We start from the raw sequence: 15,172 nt of genomic DNA, 5'->3' as shown, positions 1-15,172 counted from the left end.
TTCTTGATTTTGTCCAACACAGACTTTTCACTTCCAGGATACATTGTAATACTTTGCCAGAAAAACCTAAGGTATTTTTAATTTGATACTTCATTCTCTGTTATTCCTGCTCCTTTCCAAAGAAACAGCAGGGTTAAAGGCGTAGAGCCTGAAGGGAATGCCCTGATTTTCCATATCCTAGAGAAGTTTCTCCTTGACCCGCCCACTTCCTCCCCAGGTACCTTTGAGCAGTCTTCCTTTCCCTTCATCCCTTTAGGCCTGCCAGTTCCGTGCCCCAGGCTCCAAAATTACTTCTTCCCTAACCTATCAAAACCCTAAGGAACTGTCCTCATTTGGAATCAAACTAATCCGCCCTGAAGTGGGAATGACAAATCTGCAGCTTAATGAGTTAACTCTTCTAGATTGTATTTGCATTTTAAAAGAAGCCTGAGACTCCAAACTAAAAGAACCCTAATGCATGAATTTCAGCTATTTAGTGGCTCCTTTAATTTACTCTTATCAGGAAGACCCTGGGTTAGACTTGGGGATGTGGAGAATTTCTTCTAAGGGTATCGTCATCTCTGGGCAATTCTGGTGATGGAGTTTGAGGGCTAGCATGAGCAGGTTTTGTATTTGGAATCATAGTGTTTAGGGTTTTGGACCTGGAGTTGGGAAAATTTGGATTTGAATCCCTTTTCAGACACTTGCAACCTGGATGACTCACCTCCTCAGGTGTCTCTCATTCTTCCTATTAGTTGCTTTCCCCCACATCAGGGATGCTCTGGTTCCCACATCAACCTCTTGTGATCTTTACTTTCCTTCAAAGGGCAACTGAGATGCAATCATGCTCATCACCTCTCAGACTATAGCAATAATAGCCTTTAAATTGGTCTCCTAGCCTCAAATCTCTCCAGTGCCTCAATCCATCCTCCTTCCAATTGCCAGTGTTTTTCTTAAGACAGAGAGGTTTGGCTGTCATTTCCCTACTTAATAAACTCCAGTGGCTTCCTGTTGCTTCCAGGGTCAACTATGTGATCCTCTGTTTGGCATTTACAGTTTTTAAAAAACTGACCCCTTTCTAGGCTTCTTTAACTTTACTTTCTCTCTTTGAGATACACTTTGTATCCCATTGGCTCCAGACCGGAAATACTTTCCCTCTTGACTTTTGCCTTCTGGCCACTCGGACTGCCTTCCCGACACCCTGCAAATTTTACGTTTTCCACTCTTTTCTAATCCCTTTCTTCTGACTGTGCTTCCCATTTACAAGGGGGCATAGTTGTTTTATGTGTTTTGTTTTTGTTTTTGTTTTAGCCTTTCTTTATAACCCAGCCCTTAGCTCAGTAGCTGGTAAATAATGGGTACTTAGTAAAGGCTAGTTAACTGACTTTGGTAAAACCTATTTTCAGATATTTTAGCCAAACGTGATGACACATCGCCTACCAAGAGTAGTTGTGCCGGGACCCTTCCCTGACCCTCAGTTTCCCCATCTGTAAAATGAGGTTGTTATTCAATTGTTTCAGTCGTGTCTGACTCTTCATGACCCTATTTAGGATTTTCTTGGCGGAGAGACTGGAATGGCTTGCCATTTCCTCCTTCCGCCCATTTTAAAGATGACCAACCTAAGGCCAACTAGGTTAAGTACCTTGCCCAGGGCCACACAAATAGTGGCTCAGGCCCGGTGTGAACTCGCGAAGATGTGACTTTGTGATTCCAGATTCGGCTCTCTATCCACAGAAATAAGGGCGTTGGATTAGATGGCCTCTGAGATCCTTTTCAGCTCTAAGTTTAGGATACTTTCTCATCTCTGGGCCTCAGTCTCCCCGTTTGCCCTAAGAGGGATCGCACCTCTAAGGTCCCAGGCGGCTCTAAGTTGCAGAGGCGGGGAGGTTCCCAGTGGATGGGGTGGGGCGGGGCGGAGGAAAATGAGGGGGCGGGGCCTTCTCAGCTCCCGCCAAATTCAGGCCACTGGGCCCCGCGGGGGGCGGCGTTCTCGCGATAATTCGCCGTCCAGGCCGGGGAGTCCCAGTCCTGGCAAGCTCTCGTCAGAGCGCGGCTTCGGGCAGCGCAGTGCGCAGGCGCGGCCGGTGGGCCGGCGGGATTCCCGGGGCAACAGCGGCGGCCGCGGCCGCCGCCCGGTGCCGCTCTTCCTCACTCGCACCGTTGCTCTGTTCCCTGAGCGCCATGGCGCCGGCCGCGCTGGGCTCTGAGGCACGCCTCAGCCTGGCCGCCTTCCTGCTAGGCGCCTCGGTGGTGGTGCTGCCGCTGCTCACGCGCTCCGGCCTGCAGGCCCGCACGGTGCTGGCGCTGTACGTGGCGGCGCTCAACGCGCTCCTGCTGCTGCTCTACCGTCCGCCGCCGCGTTACCAGGTGAGCCGGGGCGGGGGCGAGCTGCCCACCTGGCGGCTCCTGGGCTGGGGCCATCGGGGGAAGTTAGGGGTGGCCGCTAATACTTGGGGGTGGCGGAGCCCACCTGGAGGCTCCCGGGCAGAGACCAGTCGAGGAGTTAGGGGCAGACTCTGGTGCAGGGATGGCGGTGACCACCCTGTGCAGCTTCCTAGGCAGAGGCGAGCCGGGGAGTTAGGGACAGCCGCTAGTACGGGGGGTGGTGGTGCCCGTCTCGGGCAAGGGCGAGCCGAGGAGGTAGGGGCGGCCGCTGGGACGGGGGGGTGGTGGTGGCAGTACCTACCTGGAGGCTCCCGGGCAAGGGCTAGCCAGCCGAGGAGTTAGTGACAGCCTCTGGTACGGGGTGGAGTGCCCACCTAGGGAAGCTCCCCAGGCAGGGGCTAGCCGAGGAGTTATGAGCAGCTGCGAATACTGGAACGAGGGTGGGGTGCCTACCTAGGCAGTTCCCCGGGAAGAGGCGAGAGCCCCGGTACGGGATGGGGTGCACACTTGGTCGGCTTCCCGGGCAGAGGCAAGCCAAGACGTTATTGAGAGCCCTGTGGTATTGGAGATTGGAAGTGCCTACCAGGCTAGCTCCCTGGAGCAAGGTTTGAGGCAAACCAGGAAGCAGTTATGGAGAACCCCTGGCACTAAAGGAGGCGCTACTTAAGGCAGCTCCCTGGCAGCAGAGTTCAACTTGGGTTTGGAAATCCAGGGAATATTTATGAGGAGCTGCTGGTACTAAGAAGTGGGGGCTGCCTACCTGCCTTAGCTCCTTGGGAGCAAGGGTTTTTGGGAATTGTAAAGGGAGCTATTATGGATTTATTATTTTGTATTGAGGTTTTAGGACTTTGGGGCTTATATGTGATATTTACTTGACTCAATTCCTTGTAAACATTGGGGAGCTTTTGTGTGGGGTATGATTCTGGGAGAGGCAGTTATGGGGAACTGCCCATTCTTAGGGGCAGAGGCCAACAGGAAAGGTGCAGAGCTTACCTGGATCAATTTTCTTGTGAAATTGGGGGACTATGATTTTGAGGTGATTATGAGGGCTGTTTGTACTGCTGAGCTGGTTGGGCTGATGTTTATTAGGGTCATTTCCTTTTAAACACTGGAGATCTTTTGGTTTTGTGGGGAGGGTTGATTAAGTAGCTTTGAGGAGCACTCCAAAGGACTGGGAGGCAGGGACTGGAACCAATGGCACTTAACCCTGCTTCAATTCATTTTTAGTAATAATGACCTATAGTTTTTGTTGTTGTATTTGGTCCACAAGTTGGTTATGGGGAGCTGTACATACTGAGGGACAGGAGTCCATGGGAGATAGAACTTGGATCAGTTCCATGTGAGTAATGGAGAGCTGTAATTTTGGCAGTTTCCAAGGAGCCTCCTATCCTGAGGGTGGGGTCTGTGAGGAAGGTGGTACTTGGGATAGTTTCTTGTGAGAAATGGGGCAGCTCCCATTCTGTCAGAATACTGAAGGTAATTACAAGGAGCTCCAGATACTCTGGAGTCTTTGAAAAGCTATTAGTGTTAAGGGATTGGTAGGAAGGGTATGGGCTGTTGGATACCTGGGTCATGTGTAAGTTAGAGAAAGTAGTCATTGGAGAAATGATTATGAAGGCTGTTATGAAGACTACAGAGGATGGGGACAGGACAAGTATAGATTTGATGGTCCCCGATATCATTTATAAGTTACAAGAAGTAGAAATTAGGATTAGTCAACAGGTGGAGACTGTGTAGGAGGCTCTAGTTATAGAGAGTTACTGTTTCTTAGTTGGGGGCCATAGGTCAGGGTTACTAAAGTTAGTTAGCTTTGAGATATGGGGTTGCTTTGGCCCTGAGGTAATTAGTGTGGGCAGTTATGTAGTTTGGCAGGTAAGGTTTGGATTGGAAGTGTTAATTCCTAGTTTCAGTTATGAACTATGAAGAGCAGCAAGTGGGGAAGGATATGTAATGATAGGAAATAGCTTCTATGGATGATGATAGTAGGGAGAAATATAAATCTTGGGGTTAAAACAGAGTTTGGAAAAGAGTCTATTAAGGGGTAGTTAGAGTAGGCAGTAGAGATGATGATCACTGAGGGGGTTAGTTCTGAATTATGAGGACTAGTGTTTCGGGGGTGATCCCTGGGGAGTACTTAGAGGTACTATTGGTTAATGTGGGGTATGGCTAGGGTAGTCATCTGGGTTGGGGGGGAGGATTAGGTTGTTAATCAAGATGAAGGAAAGCCTGGGATTATGAGTCAGATAAATCAGCTGCTCTGAGTGGAGGATGGTGAGAGGAAAGTCAGGGACTGAGTTTTTTCTCCCTCAGAAGAGAGTTCATGTCAGACTCCCAAAATCTAGGGTACATGTCAGACTGCCCAATTGGGTTTTGTTGGTGAGGTACATTTGGGGAGATCAGGCTTTGGGAGTAAAGTGGGAAGAGATGAGCATTAGGGAGAGTAATGGGACATTGGGTTGTGTGTGGGGGCTATGGAACTTTAGGTGTAATGGGTGGGGCACAGGATATAGGAGTGCTGGGAATGGAAGGGTATTAGGGTATGTTGGTGCAATGGTGTTGGTTAGTAAGAGGAGATAGAGCATTTAGGAGATTTGGAGGGACAGGGCTGGGAGCTGTGTCTGTAGGGTGTAGGAAAACTGCTTTGGGGGATGGTAGGAACATTGTTGGAGCTATGTGGTGGGAAATAAATGGTCAGTTATTTCAGTTGTTTCTGACTCCTTGTGACCCCATTTGGGGTTTTCTTGGCAAAGATAGTGGAGTAGATTAGCCATTTCCTTCTCTAACTCATTTTGCAGATGAGGAAACAGAGGCAAACAGGGTTCAATGATTTGCCAAAAGTCACAGAATCTCAGTGTCCAAAGCCAGATTTGAACTTTGTGAAGGTGAATCTTCTTGACTCCAAGCCAGGCACACTATCCACTCTGCAACCTATCTGCCCCATAATCAGTTATTAGCAGATAGGAATAGATAGCGCTAGGAGAGTTCTGTGAGTATTATAAGTGGGATGGAAAAGACAGTTGGGATGTTTGGAGCATGGATATATATATTTGAGGTGGGAAGGATGGGACCTTCAGAGTGAAGTCATGGAGGAGATGAGGGTAGTTGAGGAATAGAAATGGGAGGGAATAGTAAGGGGATGTCAAAATGGGGGAAGGATAGGATGGATCAGAAGTCAAGGATTGAGGAATAGACCACTGGTAGAATGGGGAATTCTTTGTTGGAGGGGAGGAGCATTAACTGATGTGGGTGAGGGACAGCAGGTAGGGAAGGCAGCCATTGTGGGGGCTTTGATGGGCCTTTTGGGGGAAGGACTTTGAGAAGGTCCTCTTGGCAGTTGACAGGCCAAGACCTTTATGTGGCTGCATTTCTGGGGGAGTGGATGAGGGAAATAGTTATTGGAAGAGAAGGAACCCCCTGAAGTCTCCTATTCCATATTCAGGTCTTATGGCTGGCTTCTTCCAAGGGTACAGGGAAAGTCTTTGGAGAAAGGCTTGACACCCTCCCTAACCAGGGAAGTGGGTGTCATTTGCAGCTCGTGCTTTTCTGCAGCTGCAGCAGAGGCAGATGTGCGTGGGGTACAAACATGTGACTTTATTTTATATAATAACTGAAGGTGCCCGTGCCAAGTTAAAAGGGCCAGTCCCTGCCCTGGCCCCACAGGCGTGGCGGTGGTGTTCTCTAGGGCTCTGCTCTATATTTTAGGGGTAACCTTGGGGAAGTACATGTTCTTTGGTTGTCCTCTCAATAGACTAAACTCACTCATCCCCTTAACAAAATCCTGAATTGAGACTGGGGAAAAAAAAAAGCTTGTCTGTGAAATGTCAATGTAAAAGGTGTTGTCACATCTGGGTCAGCATTCAGAGGTTTTTGCATTGTGGTGAAGAGTCCTGTGGCCTGAGGTGATAGAGCCTTTCTCTGCCCCCCCTCCCCCCCATTTCTCTCCTTCCCTCTTTCCTCTCTATTTCAGATAGCCATCCGGGCCTGTTTTCTTGGCTTTGTCTTCGGATGTGGTTTGCTGCTAAGTTTTAGCCAGTCTTCTTGGAGTCACTTTGGCTGGTAAGCAATCACTCATTTTTATTTGTTTATCAGTGAGGGGGTAGGATGGGTTGGCATGGATGGATCATAGAATTAGAAGTAGCGTTTCATTCCGCCTTTCAACCTCTTGGTTACAATATTTCATCTCTGACTTGCTGAAGGCTGTTCTGTACTGGCTATCAATTCATTCACCTCCAGTTTCTGGTCAGATTCCTAGGTCTTAATCATCTTCATCTGGCCCTGTTGTTGGCAGGAGACAGGTCTGAATGAAAATCTCCCTGCAGGTGTCCCTCACCTGTTTGTTCAATGATGTGTATCATCCTGACCTGAATGGGAGTCAGATCAATGACATAAAGGTGAAAGGCTCTGTTTGGATTCATAGGCCTTTTCCATCTCTAATTTCTATTAGGTCACATCTAGTGCATCCCCCACGGGCCATTGTAGGATTTTCCCCTACAATATGATTTCAGTCCCTTGAGCCTTCTAGTCCATGACCTGGATTTGAACCAGTGACCTAAAGGTAAAAAGCTTTATATCCTCTTATCAATGCTATGAGCCATCTAAGCCTTCTTTACTGGAATTATGTTGCAGTTGTGTTTAAGCTTTATAACTGACATACATTGTATCTTTGTTTTTTACGATTTCTCCTTTTTCATGCTTTCTCACATGCAATGGCCATTTTTAAGAGATCCAGACAGTATTCAATACAATAACCTAATGTTTTCTTGTTTATGGAATTGAAAAACTGAGTCCCAGTAAAAACTCTTGCTATACAAAAAAGGTGTGATGCTGCAAGTGATGGATGTCAGCTTTGGAATGGGCGGCAGCAAAACATTTTGTAGACTCCATGAACAATTGAACAGACTCACAACCCAGCTCTGTATTTTGGCTTGCTCTAGACTTTTTGCCATCTAGCTCTACTTTTCTTTTTTCTTTGTTTTAGGTATATGTGCTCCTTGTCATTATTCCATTACTCAGAGTATTTAGTGACAGCAGTCAACAATCCCAAAAGTCTCTCCCTGGACTCCTTTCTTCTGAACCATAGTCTGGAGTATACAGTAGCTGCTGTCTCTTCTTGGATAGAGTTCACAGTTGAAAATTATTTTTGGCCAGGTTGGTATGTATAGCTTTTCCCTCTGGGTATGGAAGTTTAAGAAGAATGGCATTTGACTATCTCTTGGGTCTAGATACAGTCCCCCCACGCCCCCTTCATCTAAAGTGTTTAGGAAGGATAAATCTTTCTGCTGGATATCATTCCTTGATTTTGAATTGAGGGCATAGTCACCAACTTTTTTCTTTTATATCCAATATGATACAGTGTCATCTAAATTCCCAGCCTCCTGTAGTTCCAGATGAGGGGGTTCTTAAAAGATTCTTTGTGCCATGGACCTCTAGGGAATTCTGCTGAAGCCTATAGACGGCCACTTCTCAGAATCATGTTTTTAAAATGCATAAAATAGAATCCATAGGATTACAAAGGTAACCAATTATATTAAAATAGTTTTTTTTAAAACCCCTTCAAACTCTTTGTACCTGTAAACATACTCTGAAACTTTGGGAAATAAAAGATTATGGGTTAGTGAACTGCTAAATAAAGGGTTGGCTCTCAAAGTCAAGACTAGAAGTTATTTTTAGAGGTCCCTGACAAAATGTGATCAATTCTTTCCTGTTCTTTCCTTCTTCATTGCTATCATGACCAAAATGATGATGAAAATGAGCTGATGTTGCTTACAGCTGTGGCAATGTAACTGCTCACACAACTGTCAGGCTCACCATTTTGAGGAAAGAAACGCTTGTGTATTGGAGCCCTCCGCTTTAATTCCTTGCCTTGTGAAGAGGTATTTCATGATTTATGGACAAATCTGACTTAGTGAGGAATATTGTACTGATATTTCAGCATCACTGCCACTGTACTACAAGTGCTAAAACATGTGACCCTAGCCAAATAATTGTGTCATCTTTGAATTTGTGTCTTTGAAAGATGTGGTATCTTGGAGCTGGATTTTAAGTGGAGGTAAGGGTTCAAATGAAATATTCCAATCTTTTTTTTTCTCTTGTTTCTTTCATTGCAGAAATGAAGCAGATAACATGGCTCAGTGTCACTGGGCTACTTATGGTGATCTTTGGGGAGTGTCTTCGGAAAGCTGCCATGTTTACAGCTGGTTCCAACTTCAACCATGTTGTTCAGAATGAGAAATCAGAGACACACACACTGGTGACAAGTGGTGTGTATGCTTGGTTCAGGCACCCTTCTTATGTCGGATGGTTTTACTGGAGTATTGGAACCCAGGTACTATCTAATTGGAGAGCATTATTTTCTCTTGTCGTTTAAGATTTTCATTGTAACATATTTTGAATGGGAATTACCTGAAGTCAGGAGTCCATAGACCTGATTTAATGGTATGGTGACTTCTACTCAGTAGAGTCTCTCTTCACTCCAGCCTCTTCCATTGCCTAAAGGTGTCTTGTGGTGACCTTCTCTTCCTGAAGCAGTTTCCCAGAAGGGTTTTCTTTCCACATTGACCCAGCATGTCTGTCCTCTTGAGGATAAGCATTATTCATTGGAAAGAGACTCATCTTGTAGGTTGGCTCTAGAATGGTGATTTTTCCTCTCCAGCAACTCCCAAAGGCCTTCCAAATTGTAGAGAGCAGTTTCAGTCTGCATCATTGAAAGGAGCACCTATCCCCACAAAATCAGCATACTTTCTCAAAAGTATTAGAGTATAGTGGGTCTAAAATCCTTGTGCCCTAAATTTGCAAATGCCAGGGGATGCTGCCTGCTGCTTCTCTATTCCTCCATCTCTGGCACAATGATGGGACAGGTGATTAAGGTCCTGGGAAGAGTCTGTGCAGAACCTAGGGACCGCTTGCCTTTCTAATTCAGCTCTGTCACTGGTTAGCCCATTTAATGAGGTCATGCTAACAACTTTGGTCCAATGTGATCTAAATAGCACAGCTTTGGTCCAGCATGTCCTAAATAGCCTTGCTCAGTTCCTTGCTCATGTATCATTGCATTGCTTCTTAGGTGCTGTCTCTCAGATGTTCAAGCCATCAGATGGGGTTCACTAGGAAGGCCAGGCAGCTCATAAAGAATCCACTTACCCCTTGATTCCAGTTCACTCACTGCACAGCAAATTATTGCTCTCAGCTACTTCCTCTGGCTTTGATGTTTTCACATGACAATATTCAAAACATTCTCTAGCTGTCAAGTCTACAACATTTAGAATTCACATTGCTTGTTTCTGGAGAATGTAGACAATTCCATCATCTCCTCTGAGACACTGTAAAAGAAGTTTAGAGAGTGAGGGCCTTGGGGATCTTGGAGAGCACACACATTTAGGAGATGGAAAGAGGAGGAGACTCTGGCTTTTCTAGGTTATTATTTGATAACTAGAAGAAGAATCACATCATCTGGTCATTTACTTGTAATAACTCAAGTTTATATAGGTTTGCAAAGTGCTTTTTGAATTGTCTCATCTGATTCCAGAAACTAAGGTTGAGAGGTAAGGGGAATTGCCCTCTCACTACTCATATTTGTCAGAGCTGGGATTTTTAACTTGGATCTCTCCTGATCCTAAGTCCAAAAGTCTTTCCACCATTCCATACTGCCTTTTATGAGTGGAAGGAAAATTTGATATCATTTAACACCACCGATATCTATGTACCCATCTGTGAGGGAACTGAGCCCCAAGAAGGTTGTCTGCTTTTTAATTTCTAAAGGGCGTCTAATAAATGATAGCAGACAAACCAGGGCTCAAATTCAGGATGATTAATTAATCACAGGATCAATTTCAGCTCCTAGAAAAACAGTAATAGTGTTCCTAAACAGTACTGTGTCACCTGAAAAAATGAACACTATACCTTAAACACCTACTGTATTTTATATATATATATATATATATTTTTTTTTAGAGGAATTTTCCATGGTTACATGATTCATGTTTTTACTTTCCCCTTCACCATCCTCAATCCCCACCCCCCTTCCATAGCCAAAGTGCATTTTCACTGGTTTTAACATGTGTCATCGATCAAGACCTATTTCTGTATTATTGATAGTTGCATTGGTGTGGTCACTTCGAGTCTACATCCCCAATCATGTCCGCATCAACCCATGTTAAACACCTACTGTAAAGTGACTTTGGGGCCTCAGTAGAAACTGGATTAATTTTATGTGTTCTTAGAACTTTATACCTGGAAGGAGTCTTAGACAGCACCTCCTGTGATTGCTTCATCTGTGTTTGGGGAAACATCTGGGAACTAAGATTTGTGAGTCTGTGTGTCTGAGTATGTGATTGTGTGCGTGTGTGTCCCCTGTCCTCAATCCTCTTGATTTCTTTCCTTATCTTCTTTCCCTTCTGCAGGTCATGCTCTGTAACCCAATCTGCGGTGTTGCATATGCTTTGACAGTTTGGCGATTTTTTCGAGATCGAACTGAAGAGGAGGAAATCTCATTGATCCACTTTTTTGGAGAAGAATACCTAGATTATAAAAAGAAGGTGCCAACAGGCCTACCTTTTATTAAAGGAGTTAAAGTAGAGCTTTAACACAAGGCATGGCATGAAGGGTGATGGTGTCTCTGGTTCCGTTAGGCCAGGCGAGGTGACCTCCAGCTCTGGGCAGCATGAGGAAAGGAGCCATGTATGCTTCTGTATTCGGAAGCAAAAGGTTTAGTAGTCATTTTGTATTTTACCAGTTATCCTATGGAGAAGCACGAAGGGCTGGGTAGTCAGAAGGCTTTTAATGGATCTGAGAAGATAACAGAGATCCATCTTTATCCTTGGCCGTGGTAGGTAGGACTTCTAGCTCAAAGTAAACCAGGAGGAAGTGACTTCATCTTCTCTGATGGTGTTCCTCAGAAGGAACTTGGTGACAAGCTTCCTAGTGTCTCATTTGCCCACCGGAGAGGAACTGAAGAATCTCTGCAACAAAAATTGATTAACTGCTTCCCAATAGTAATGTTATGAAAAGGCAAAAAAAAATATGTGGGGGGGTGGGGGGGATATAAGTGCTTCTTATTTACATTAGAAACTTGATTGTAAAACTTACTTCAACAATAAGCCCAGACTTCACTACTTTAACCTTTTTATTTCTCCCCTTTTTAAGTGCATGAGCATCCATTTCACATTGAAAATATTTGCTTAGAAGATGCTTTGGCTCTTCCCCATTTTCTGTAATTTTAAAAAATAGCCATGTCATTCAGTCAATTGATATTTTTTTATTGTCACTTTTATATTTGGCAACAAATAGATGTGGGAACTTTACATTTTGAAATTATTTTAGAGTGTTTTAAGGTGAGTGAAAACTTTAAAATTGCAAATTTTCCCTACTACACTAAATATTCTATAACGTGACTTCCTCAAATCCAATGACACTCTCCATGACCTTTGTGGGAAGTTGTGTTTCCTGCTTTTTATTCCTTCCCCAAAGGTGGAGTTTGGGAGAAGTGAGAGACTTCTCAGTATTGGGACCTTTTTATTACTGTCAGAAAGAGGGGATCAGGAACTACAGAAAGCTATCATTGTAGCCCCTTTGAGAAACTCTGCTAGCTATTACCCACTTAATTGCCTGCCCACCCATTGGTTGCACTTCTTGCATTTCATTCAAAATTTGCAATCTGAAGTTGTTACCCTCCAGTTCTTGGTCATTCTCTTTTTTAAAATTCCAGTGTGCTTCTTGATTTTTGCCACTTAATGACAAGTTATTACAACTTTGAGTTCATTCATGAAAATCCATTTCATAATCCCAATTCTCTTTATTGTTTCCCAAGTGCAGGGGAAACGATTGGTTTTATAAGTCAAATGTACAAGCTTTAAAAGGTAAAATGCCTATTGGAATCTGAAATCGATACAGAGCTTAGTCTGGGTGTGAGATCCTTCTAAGTGGTACTAGCTAGCTTTGAATGTGAAGGCATCTGGGGCCAGTGGGTAGAGCATATTTCTACCACTGATTCACCACGAGGCCTTGTGTAAAGTCACGTAACCCTTCTGTGCCTAAATCTCTCCACTTGTAAAGTGGAGATAATGACACCTACCTCACAGGGGTGTTGTGAGGATTCATAAGAAAGAATGTCTCTTACGCATTTTTAACTCAGATGAATGAGAGATGTTGTCTAAGAGAAAACTATAATCCGTGCAAAATAGAAAAAATGCCTGTGTATAGACATTATACACGCATACCTAAAATGTATATTCAAAGCATCTTAGGTCTTACCAATTTAGAAATATTTCTTATTTCCAGGTTTCATGACTTAATTTATTTTCTGTTCCTATATACCAAAGAGGCTTTACAAGTTCTTTGATTACTGGTAGGAAAACTTGCTGGTAGGAGGACTACATGGATAATTGCCAGACTTTTAGTCTTTGTTCTAGTTACAAGCTTGAGACCAGATTAGGAAAAGGTCACTTGCTGAATTTGTGGGCCTTGGGGTTCTTTGCAACAACCCTTTGGTCTCTGATGGTAAGATTATGTGCACTTATTTAGTGGCTTCAGTTAATTCCCACCTCATTCTTCTCCAAATTATGCTGAGCTGAGCAGATTCTGCTCTTAGAACTTCACATCCTCTGAGAGACACTTGTGGAGTTTTTGGACAGTCATCCCCAGGCACTTGAGGAAGGATTTTTCTTTCTTTGAACCTAGCAAGGTCCAAATCCAGAGTCTGATTTCTTTTTTGAAGGCCACATATTCTGTCCTTTCAACAGCTTTTTGTTGTGGCATGTGATCTTGGGGGCAAGGTTAATTACTACTAGATGATCTCCATGTTTCATGGACCAGAAGGCTACAGGTATCAGGGTATAATTATTTACTCATCCTCTTAGATCCTCAAGTGCATTATCTTCATTTGACCAAGCCCCAATCCCAGGCTACCATGGACCTCCAGGTCTTAAGGTTGCCCTTATTTTGCTGCTATTCAACTGCCCTGAATACTGTGTTTCACTCTGGCTTATGGAAGAAGCTGGTGGTATTCCGATGGGAGCAGAAGAGAAATCAGTTCTACCTTAATCAGGGCAGAGGTCAGCAACTACTTGTGGGGAGCATACAAAGTATTTGAAAGCAGGATTTGAGTACTTTTGACTTCGATCTGATACCATGAGCTTTGGTTTCATTTAAAATATATAAACTTAGCAATAATTGTGTACAGTACAGAAAATTAGGTGGATGAGTTCACTGCTTCTCTGGCATTCACTTTAAAGTTGACATCACTAATTCCTTCTAAATAATGAAATGACAGGAAATGCTTTTTTTCTATTTCAAAGTTTTTAAATGAATATATATATGCATATATATATATATATATATATTCTTATCCACAAAAAGAGTCCTGTAAAATACTGGGGCCCAGAGCTGTGTAAAATGGAGCAGTGTTTCTTAAGCATCAGGGTCTGGCGATCCCCCACAGGACTCCTCAGTGCATCATGTTGGGTTGAGTTGACAGAGAATGAGTAGTACTAGGAGCCAAATATATTTTTTCAAGGTCAATAAATGATGACATGGACCTGACTGTTCCTTAGTACAAATTGCTGCTGATGCCTAAAAGGTAGTCAATTTTATTAGTCCTATTTTTCCCCTCTATTTACATAATATTCTTCCTGATTCAGTTAGATTTCTGACTGGAGGGAAAAGTATATATAGATAGATTCCTAAACTCATAGGTTATGAATACAAATATCTTTGTTTAAGGCTTCATGAAATCTTAGCCCAAACTCACCATAAGCAATCAATCACCTCCTAGTAATGAGCCTAGTAAATCACTGTCCCTCCTCAGCACTTTGTTCCTTACTGCCTGGGCTAGTTTTCTGAGCTCCCATTCTATATGGCTTTTCTACTAAGTTGGAGATGCTCTAAAAATCTGTAGGAGGAAGCTATATTATTGCTACATTGCTTCCTTGCTCCTACAAAGGCTTGATCACTTGGGATGGGCTAGGGACATCTGTTTTCACCAGGATTCACCTGGAGAAGTCCTTTGTGCCTGACTCTTGGAAGCCTGCCCCAGACCCAGGATGTATTCAATTAATGGAGTAATTGTTCTACTCTTCTTTTTACATGAAGAAATGTTTATTTAAATATTTTTAAATGAATTTTCTTTCACAGATATTGATTATTCTTTCCAATTCTTAAATAAAACTATTCTTGATTTCAATATGAAGAGTGTGGGGTGTAAAACACATTTCTCAAATTGTCGTGGATAATTTCACTGGAAGAAATTGTTGGTAGGAAGTCAGTTCAGATGAAGAAGCATTAGATAAAAAAGAAACATTCCCCATTCCCATGGAACTAATATTCAGCTGAGGGCATCTCACACAGTTGAATGCACAGAATTTACAATATATCCCTATATAAATTTGGGTGGAGGGGAGGGGAGGAAGTAGTGACAACTGGGGAAATCAGAAAAGGCCTCGTGTAATATGTAGCAGCTGAGCTTGAGAGTCCAAGAAACAGGTGGAACAGGAAACGCTCTGGGTGTGAGGCCAACCTGTGCAAGGCCTGGAGGTGGGTGCTCAATAATTGAGGCCAGCTTAGCTGAAATGTAGAATGTGTGAAAGAGGGAAACACACAGAAAGACTTCAAAGGCCAAACTCGAGAGTTTACATTTTACCTTAGAGAGACAATGGGAGCCACACAGCTTGAGCAGGGGAATGGCATGGTCAGCCCTGTGCTTCTGGAATATCAGCTTGATAGCCAAGCAGTGGAGGATGCATTGGAAAAGGGAAAGACTGAAAGCAAGGAGCCAGTTAAGAGGCTATGGCAACATATGGCAAGTCACTTAACCCTGACT

The 15,172-nt window shown here is 43.8% G+C and overlaps 1 protein-coding gene across 1 annotated transcript; it reads left to right on the top strand.

The window, feature by feature from the left end:
* Nucleotides 1-2,160: 2,160 nt before the first annotated feature.
* Nucleotides 2,161-11,364, top strand: ICMT (isoprenylcysteine carboxyl methyltransferase). Its single transcript, XM_044671240.1, has 5 exons — nucleotides 2,161-2,346; nucleotides 6,332-6,420; nucleotides 7,343-7,512; nucleotides 8,472-8,689; nucleotides 10,761-11,364. Exons 1-5 carry the CDS (start codon nucleotides 2,161-2,163, stop codon nucleotides 10,941-10,943), a joined length of 846 nt encoding a protein of 281 aa, XP_044527175.1. The 3' UTR covers nucleotides 10,944-11,364.
* Nucleotides 11,365-15,172: the final 3,808 nt, after the last annotated feature.

The sequence above is a fragment of the Gracilinanus agilis genome, chromosome 3 (assembly GCF_016433145.1).
Source record: "Gracilinanus agilis isolate LMUSP501 chromosome 3, AgileGrace, whole genome shotgun sequence".
NCBI classification, from domain to species: domain Eukaryota; kingdom Metazoa; phylum Chordata; class Mammalia; order Didelphimorphia; family Didelphidae; genus Gracilinanus; species Gracilinanus agilis.
This window is presented reverse-complemented; position numbering and strand designations above follow the sequence as displayed.

Bases quoted from the DNA above. Each gene is read 5' to 3' on its own strand.
- ICMT (XM_044671240.1), top strand. From the start codon at position 2,161: ATGGCGCCGGCCGCGCTGGGCTCTGAGGCACGCCTCAGCCTGGCCGCC. The intron at 2,347-6,331 runs GTGAGCCGGGGC...TCTCTATTTCAG, and splicing joins GTCCGCCGCCGCGTTACCAG to ATAGCCATCCGGGCCTGTTT. The intron at 7,513-8,471 runs GTTGGTATGTAT...CTTTCATTGCAG, and splicing joins TGAAAATTATTTTTGGCCAG to AAATGAAGCAGATAACATGG.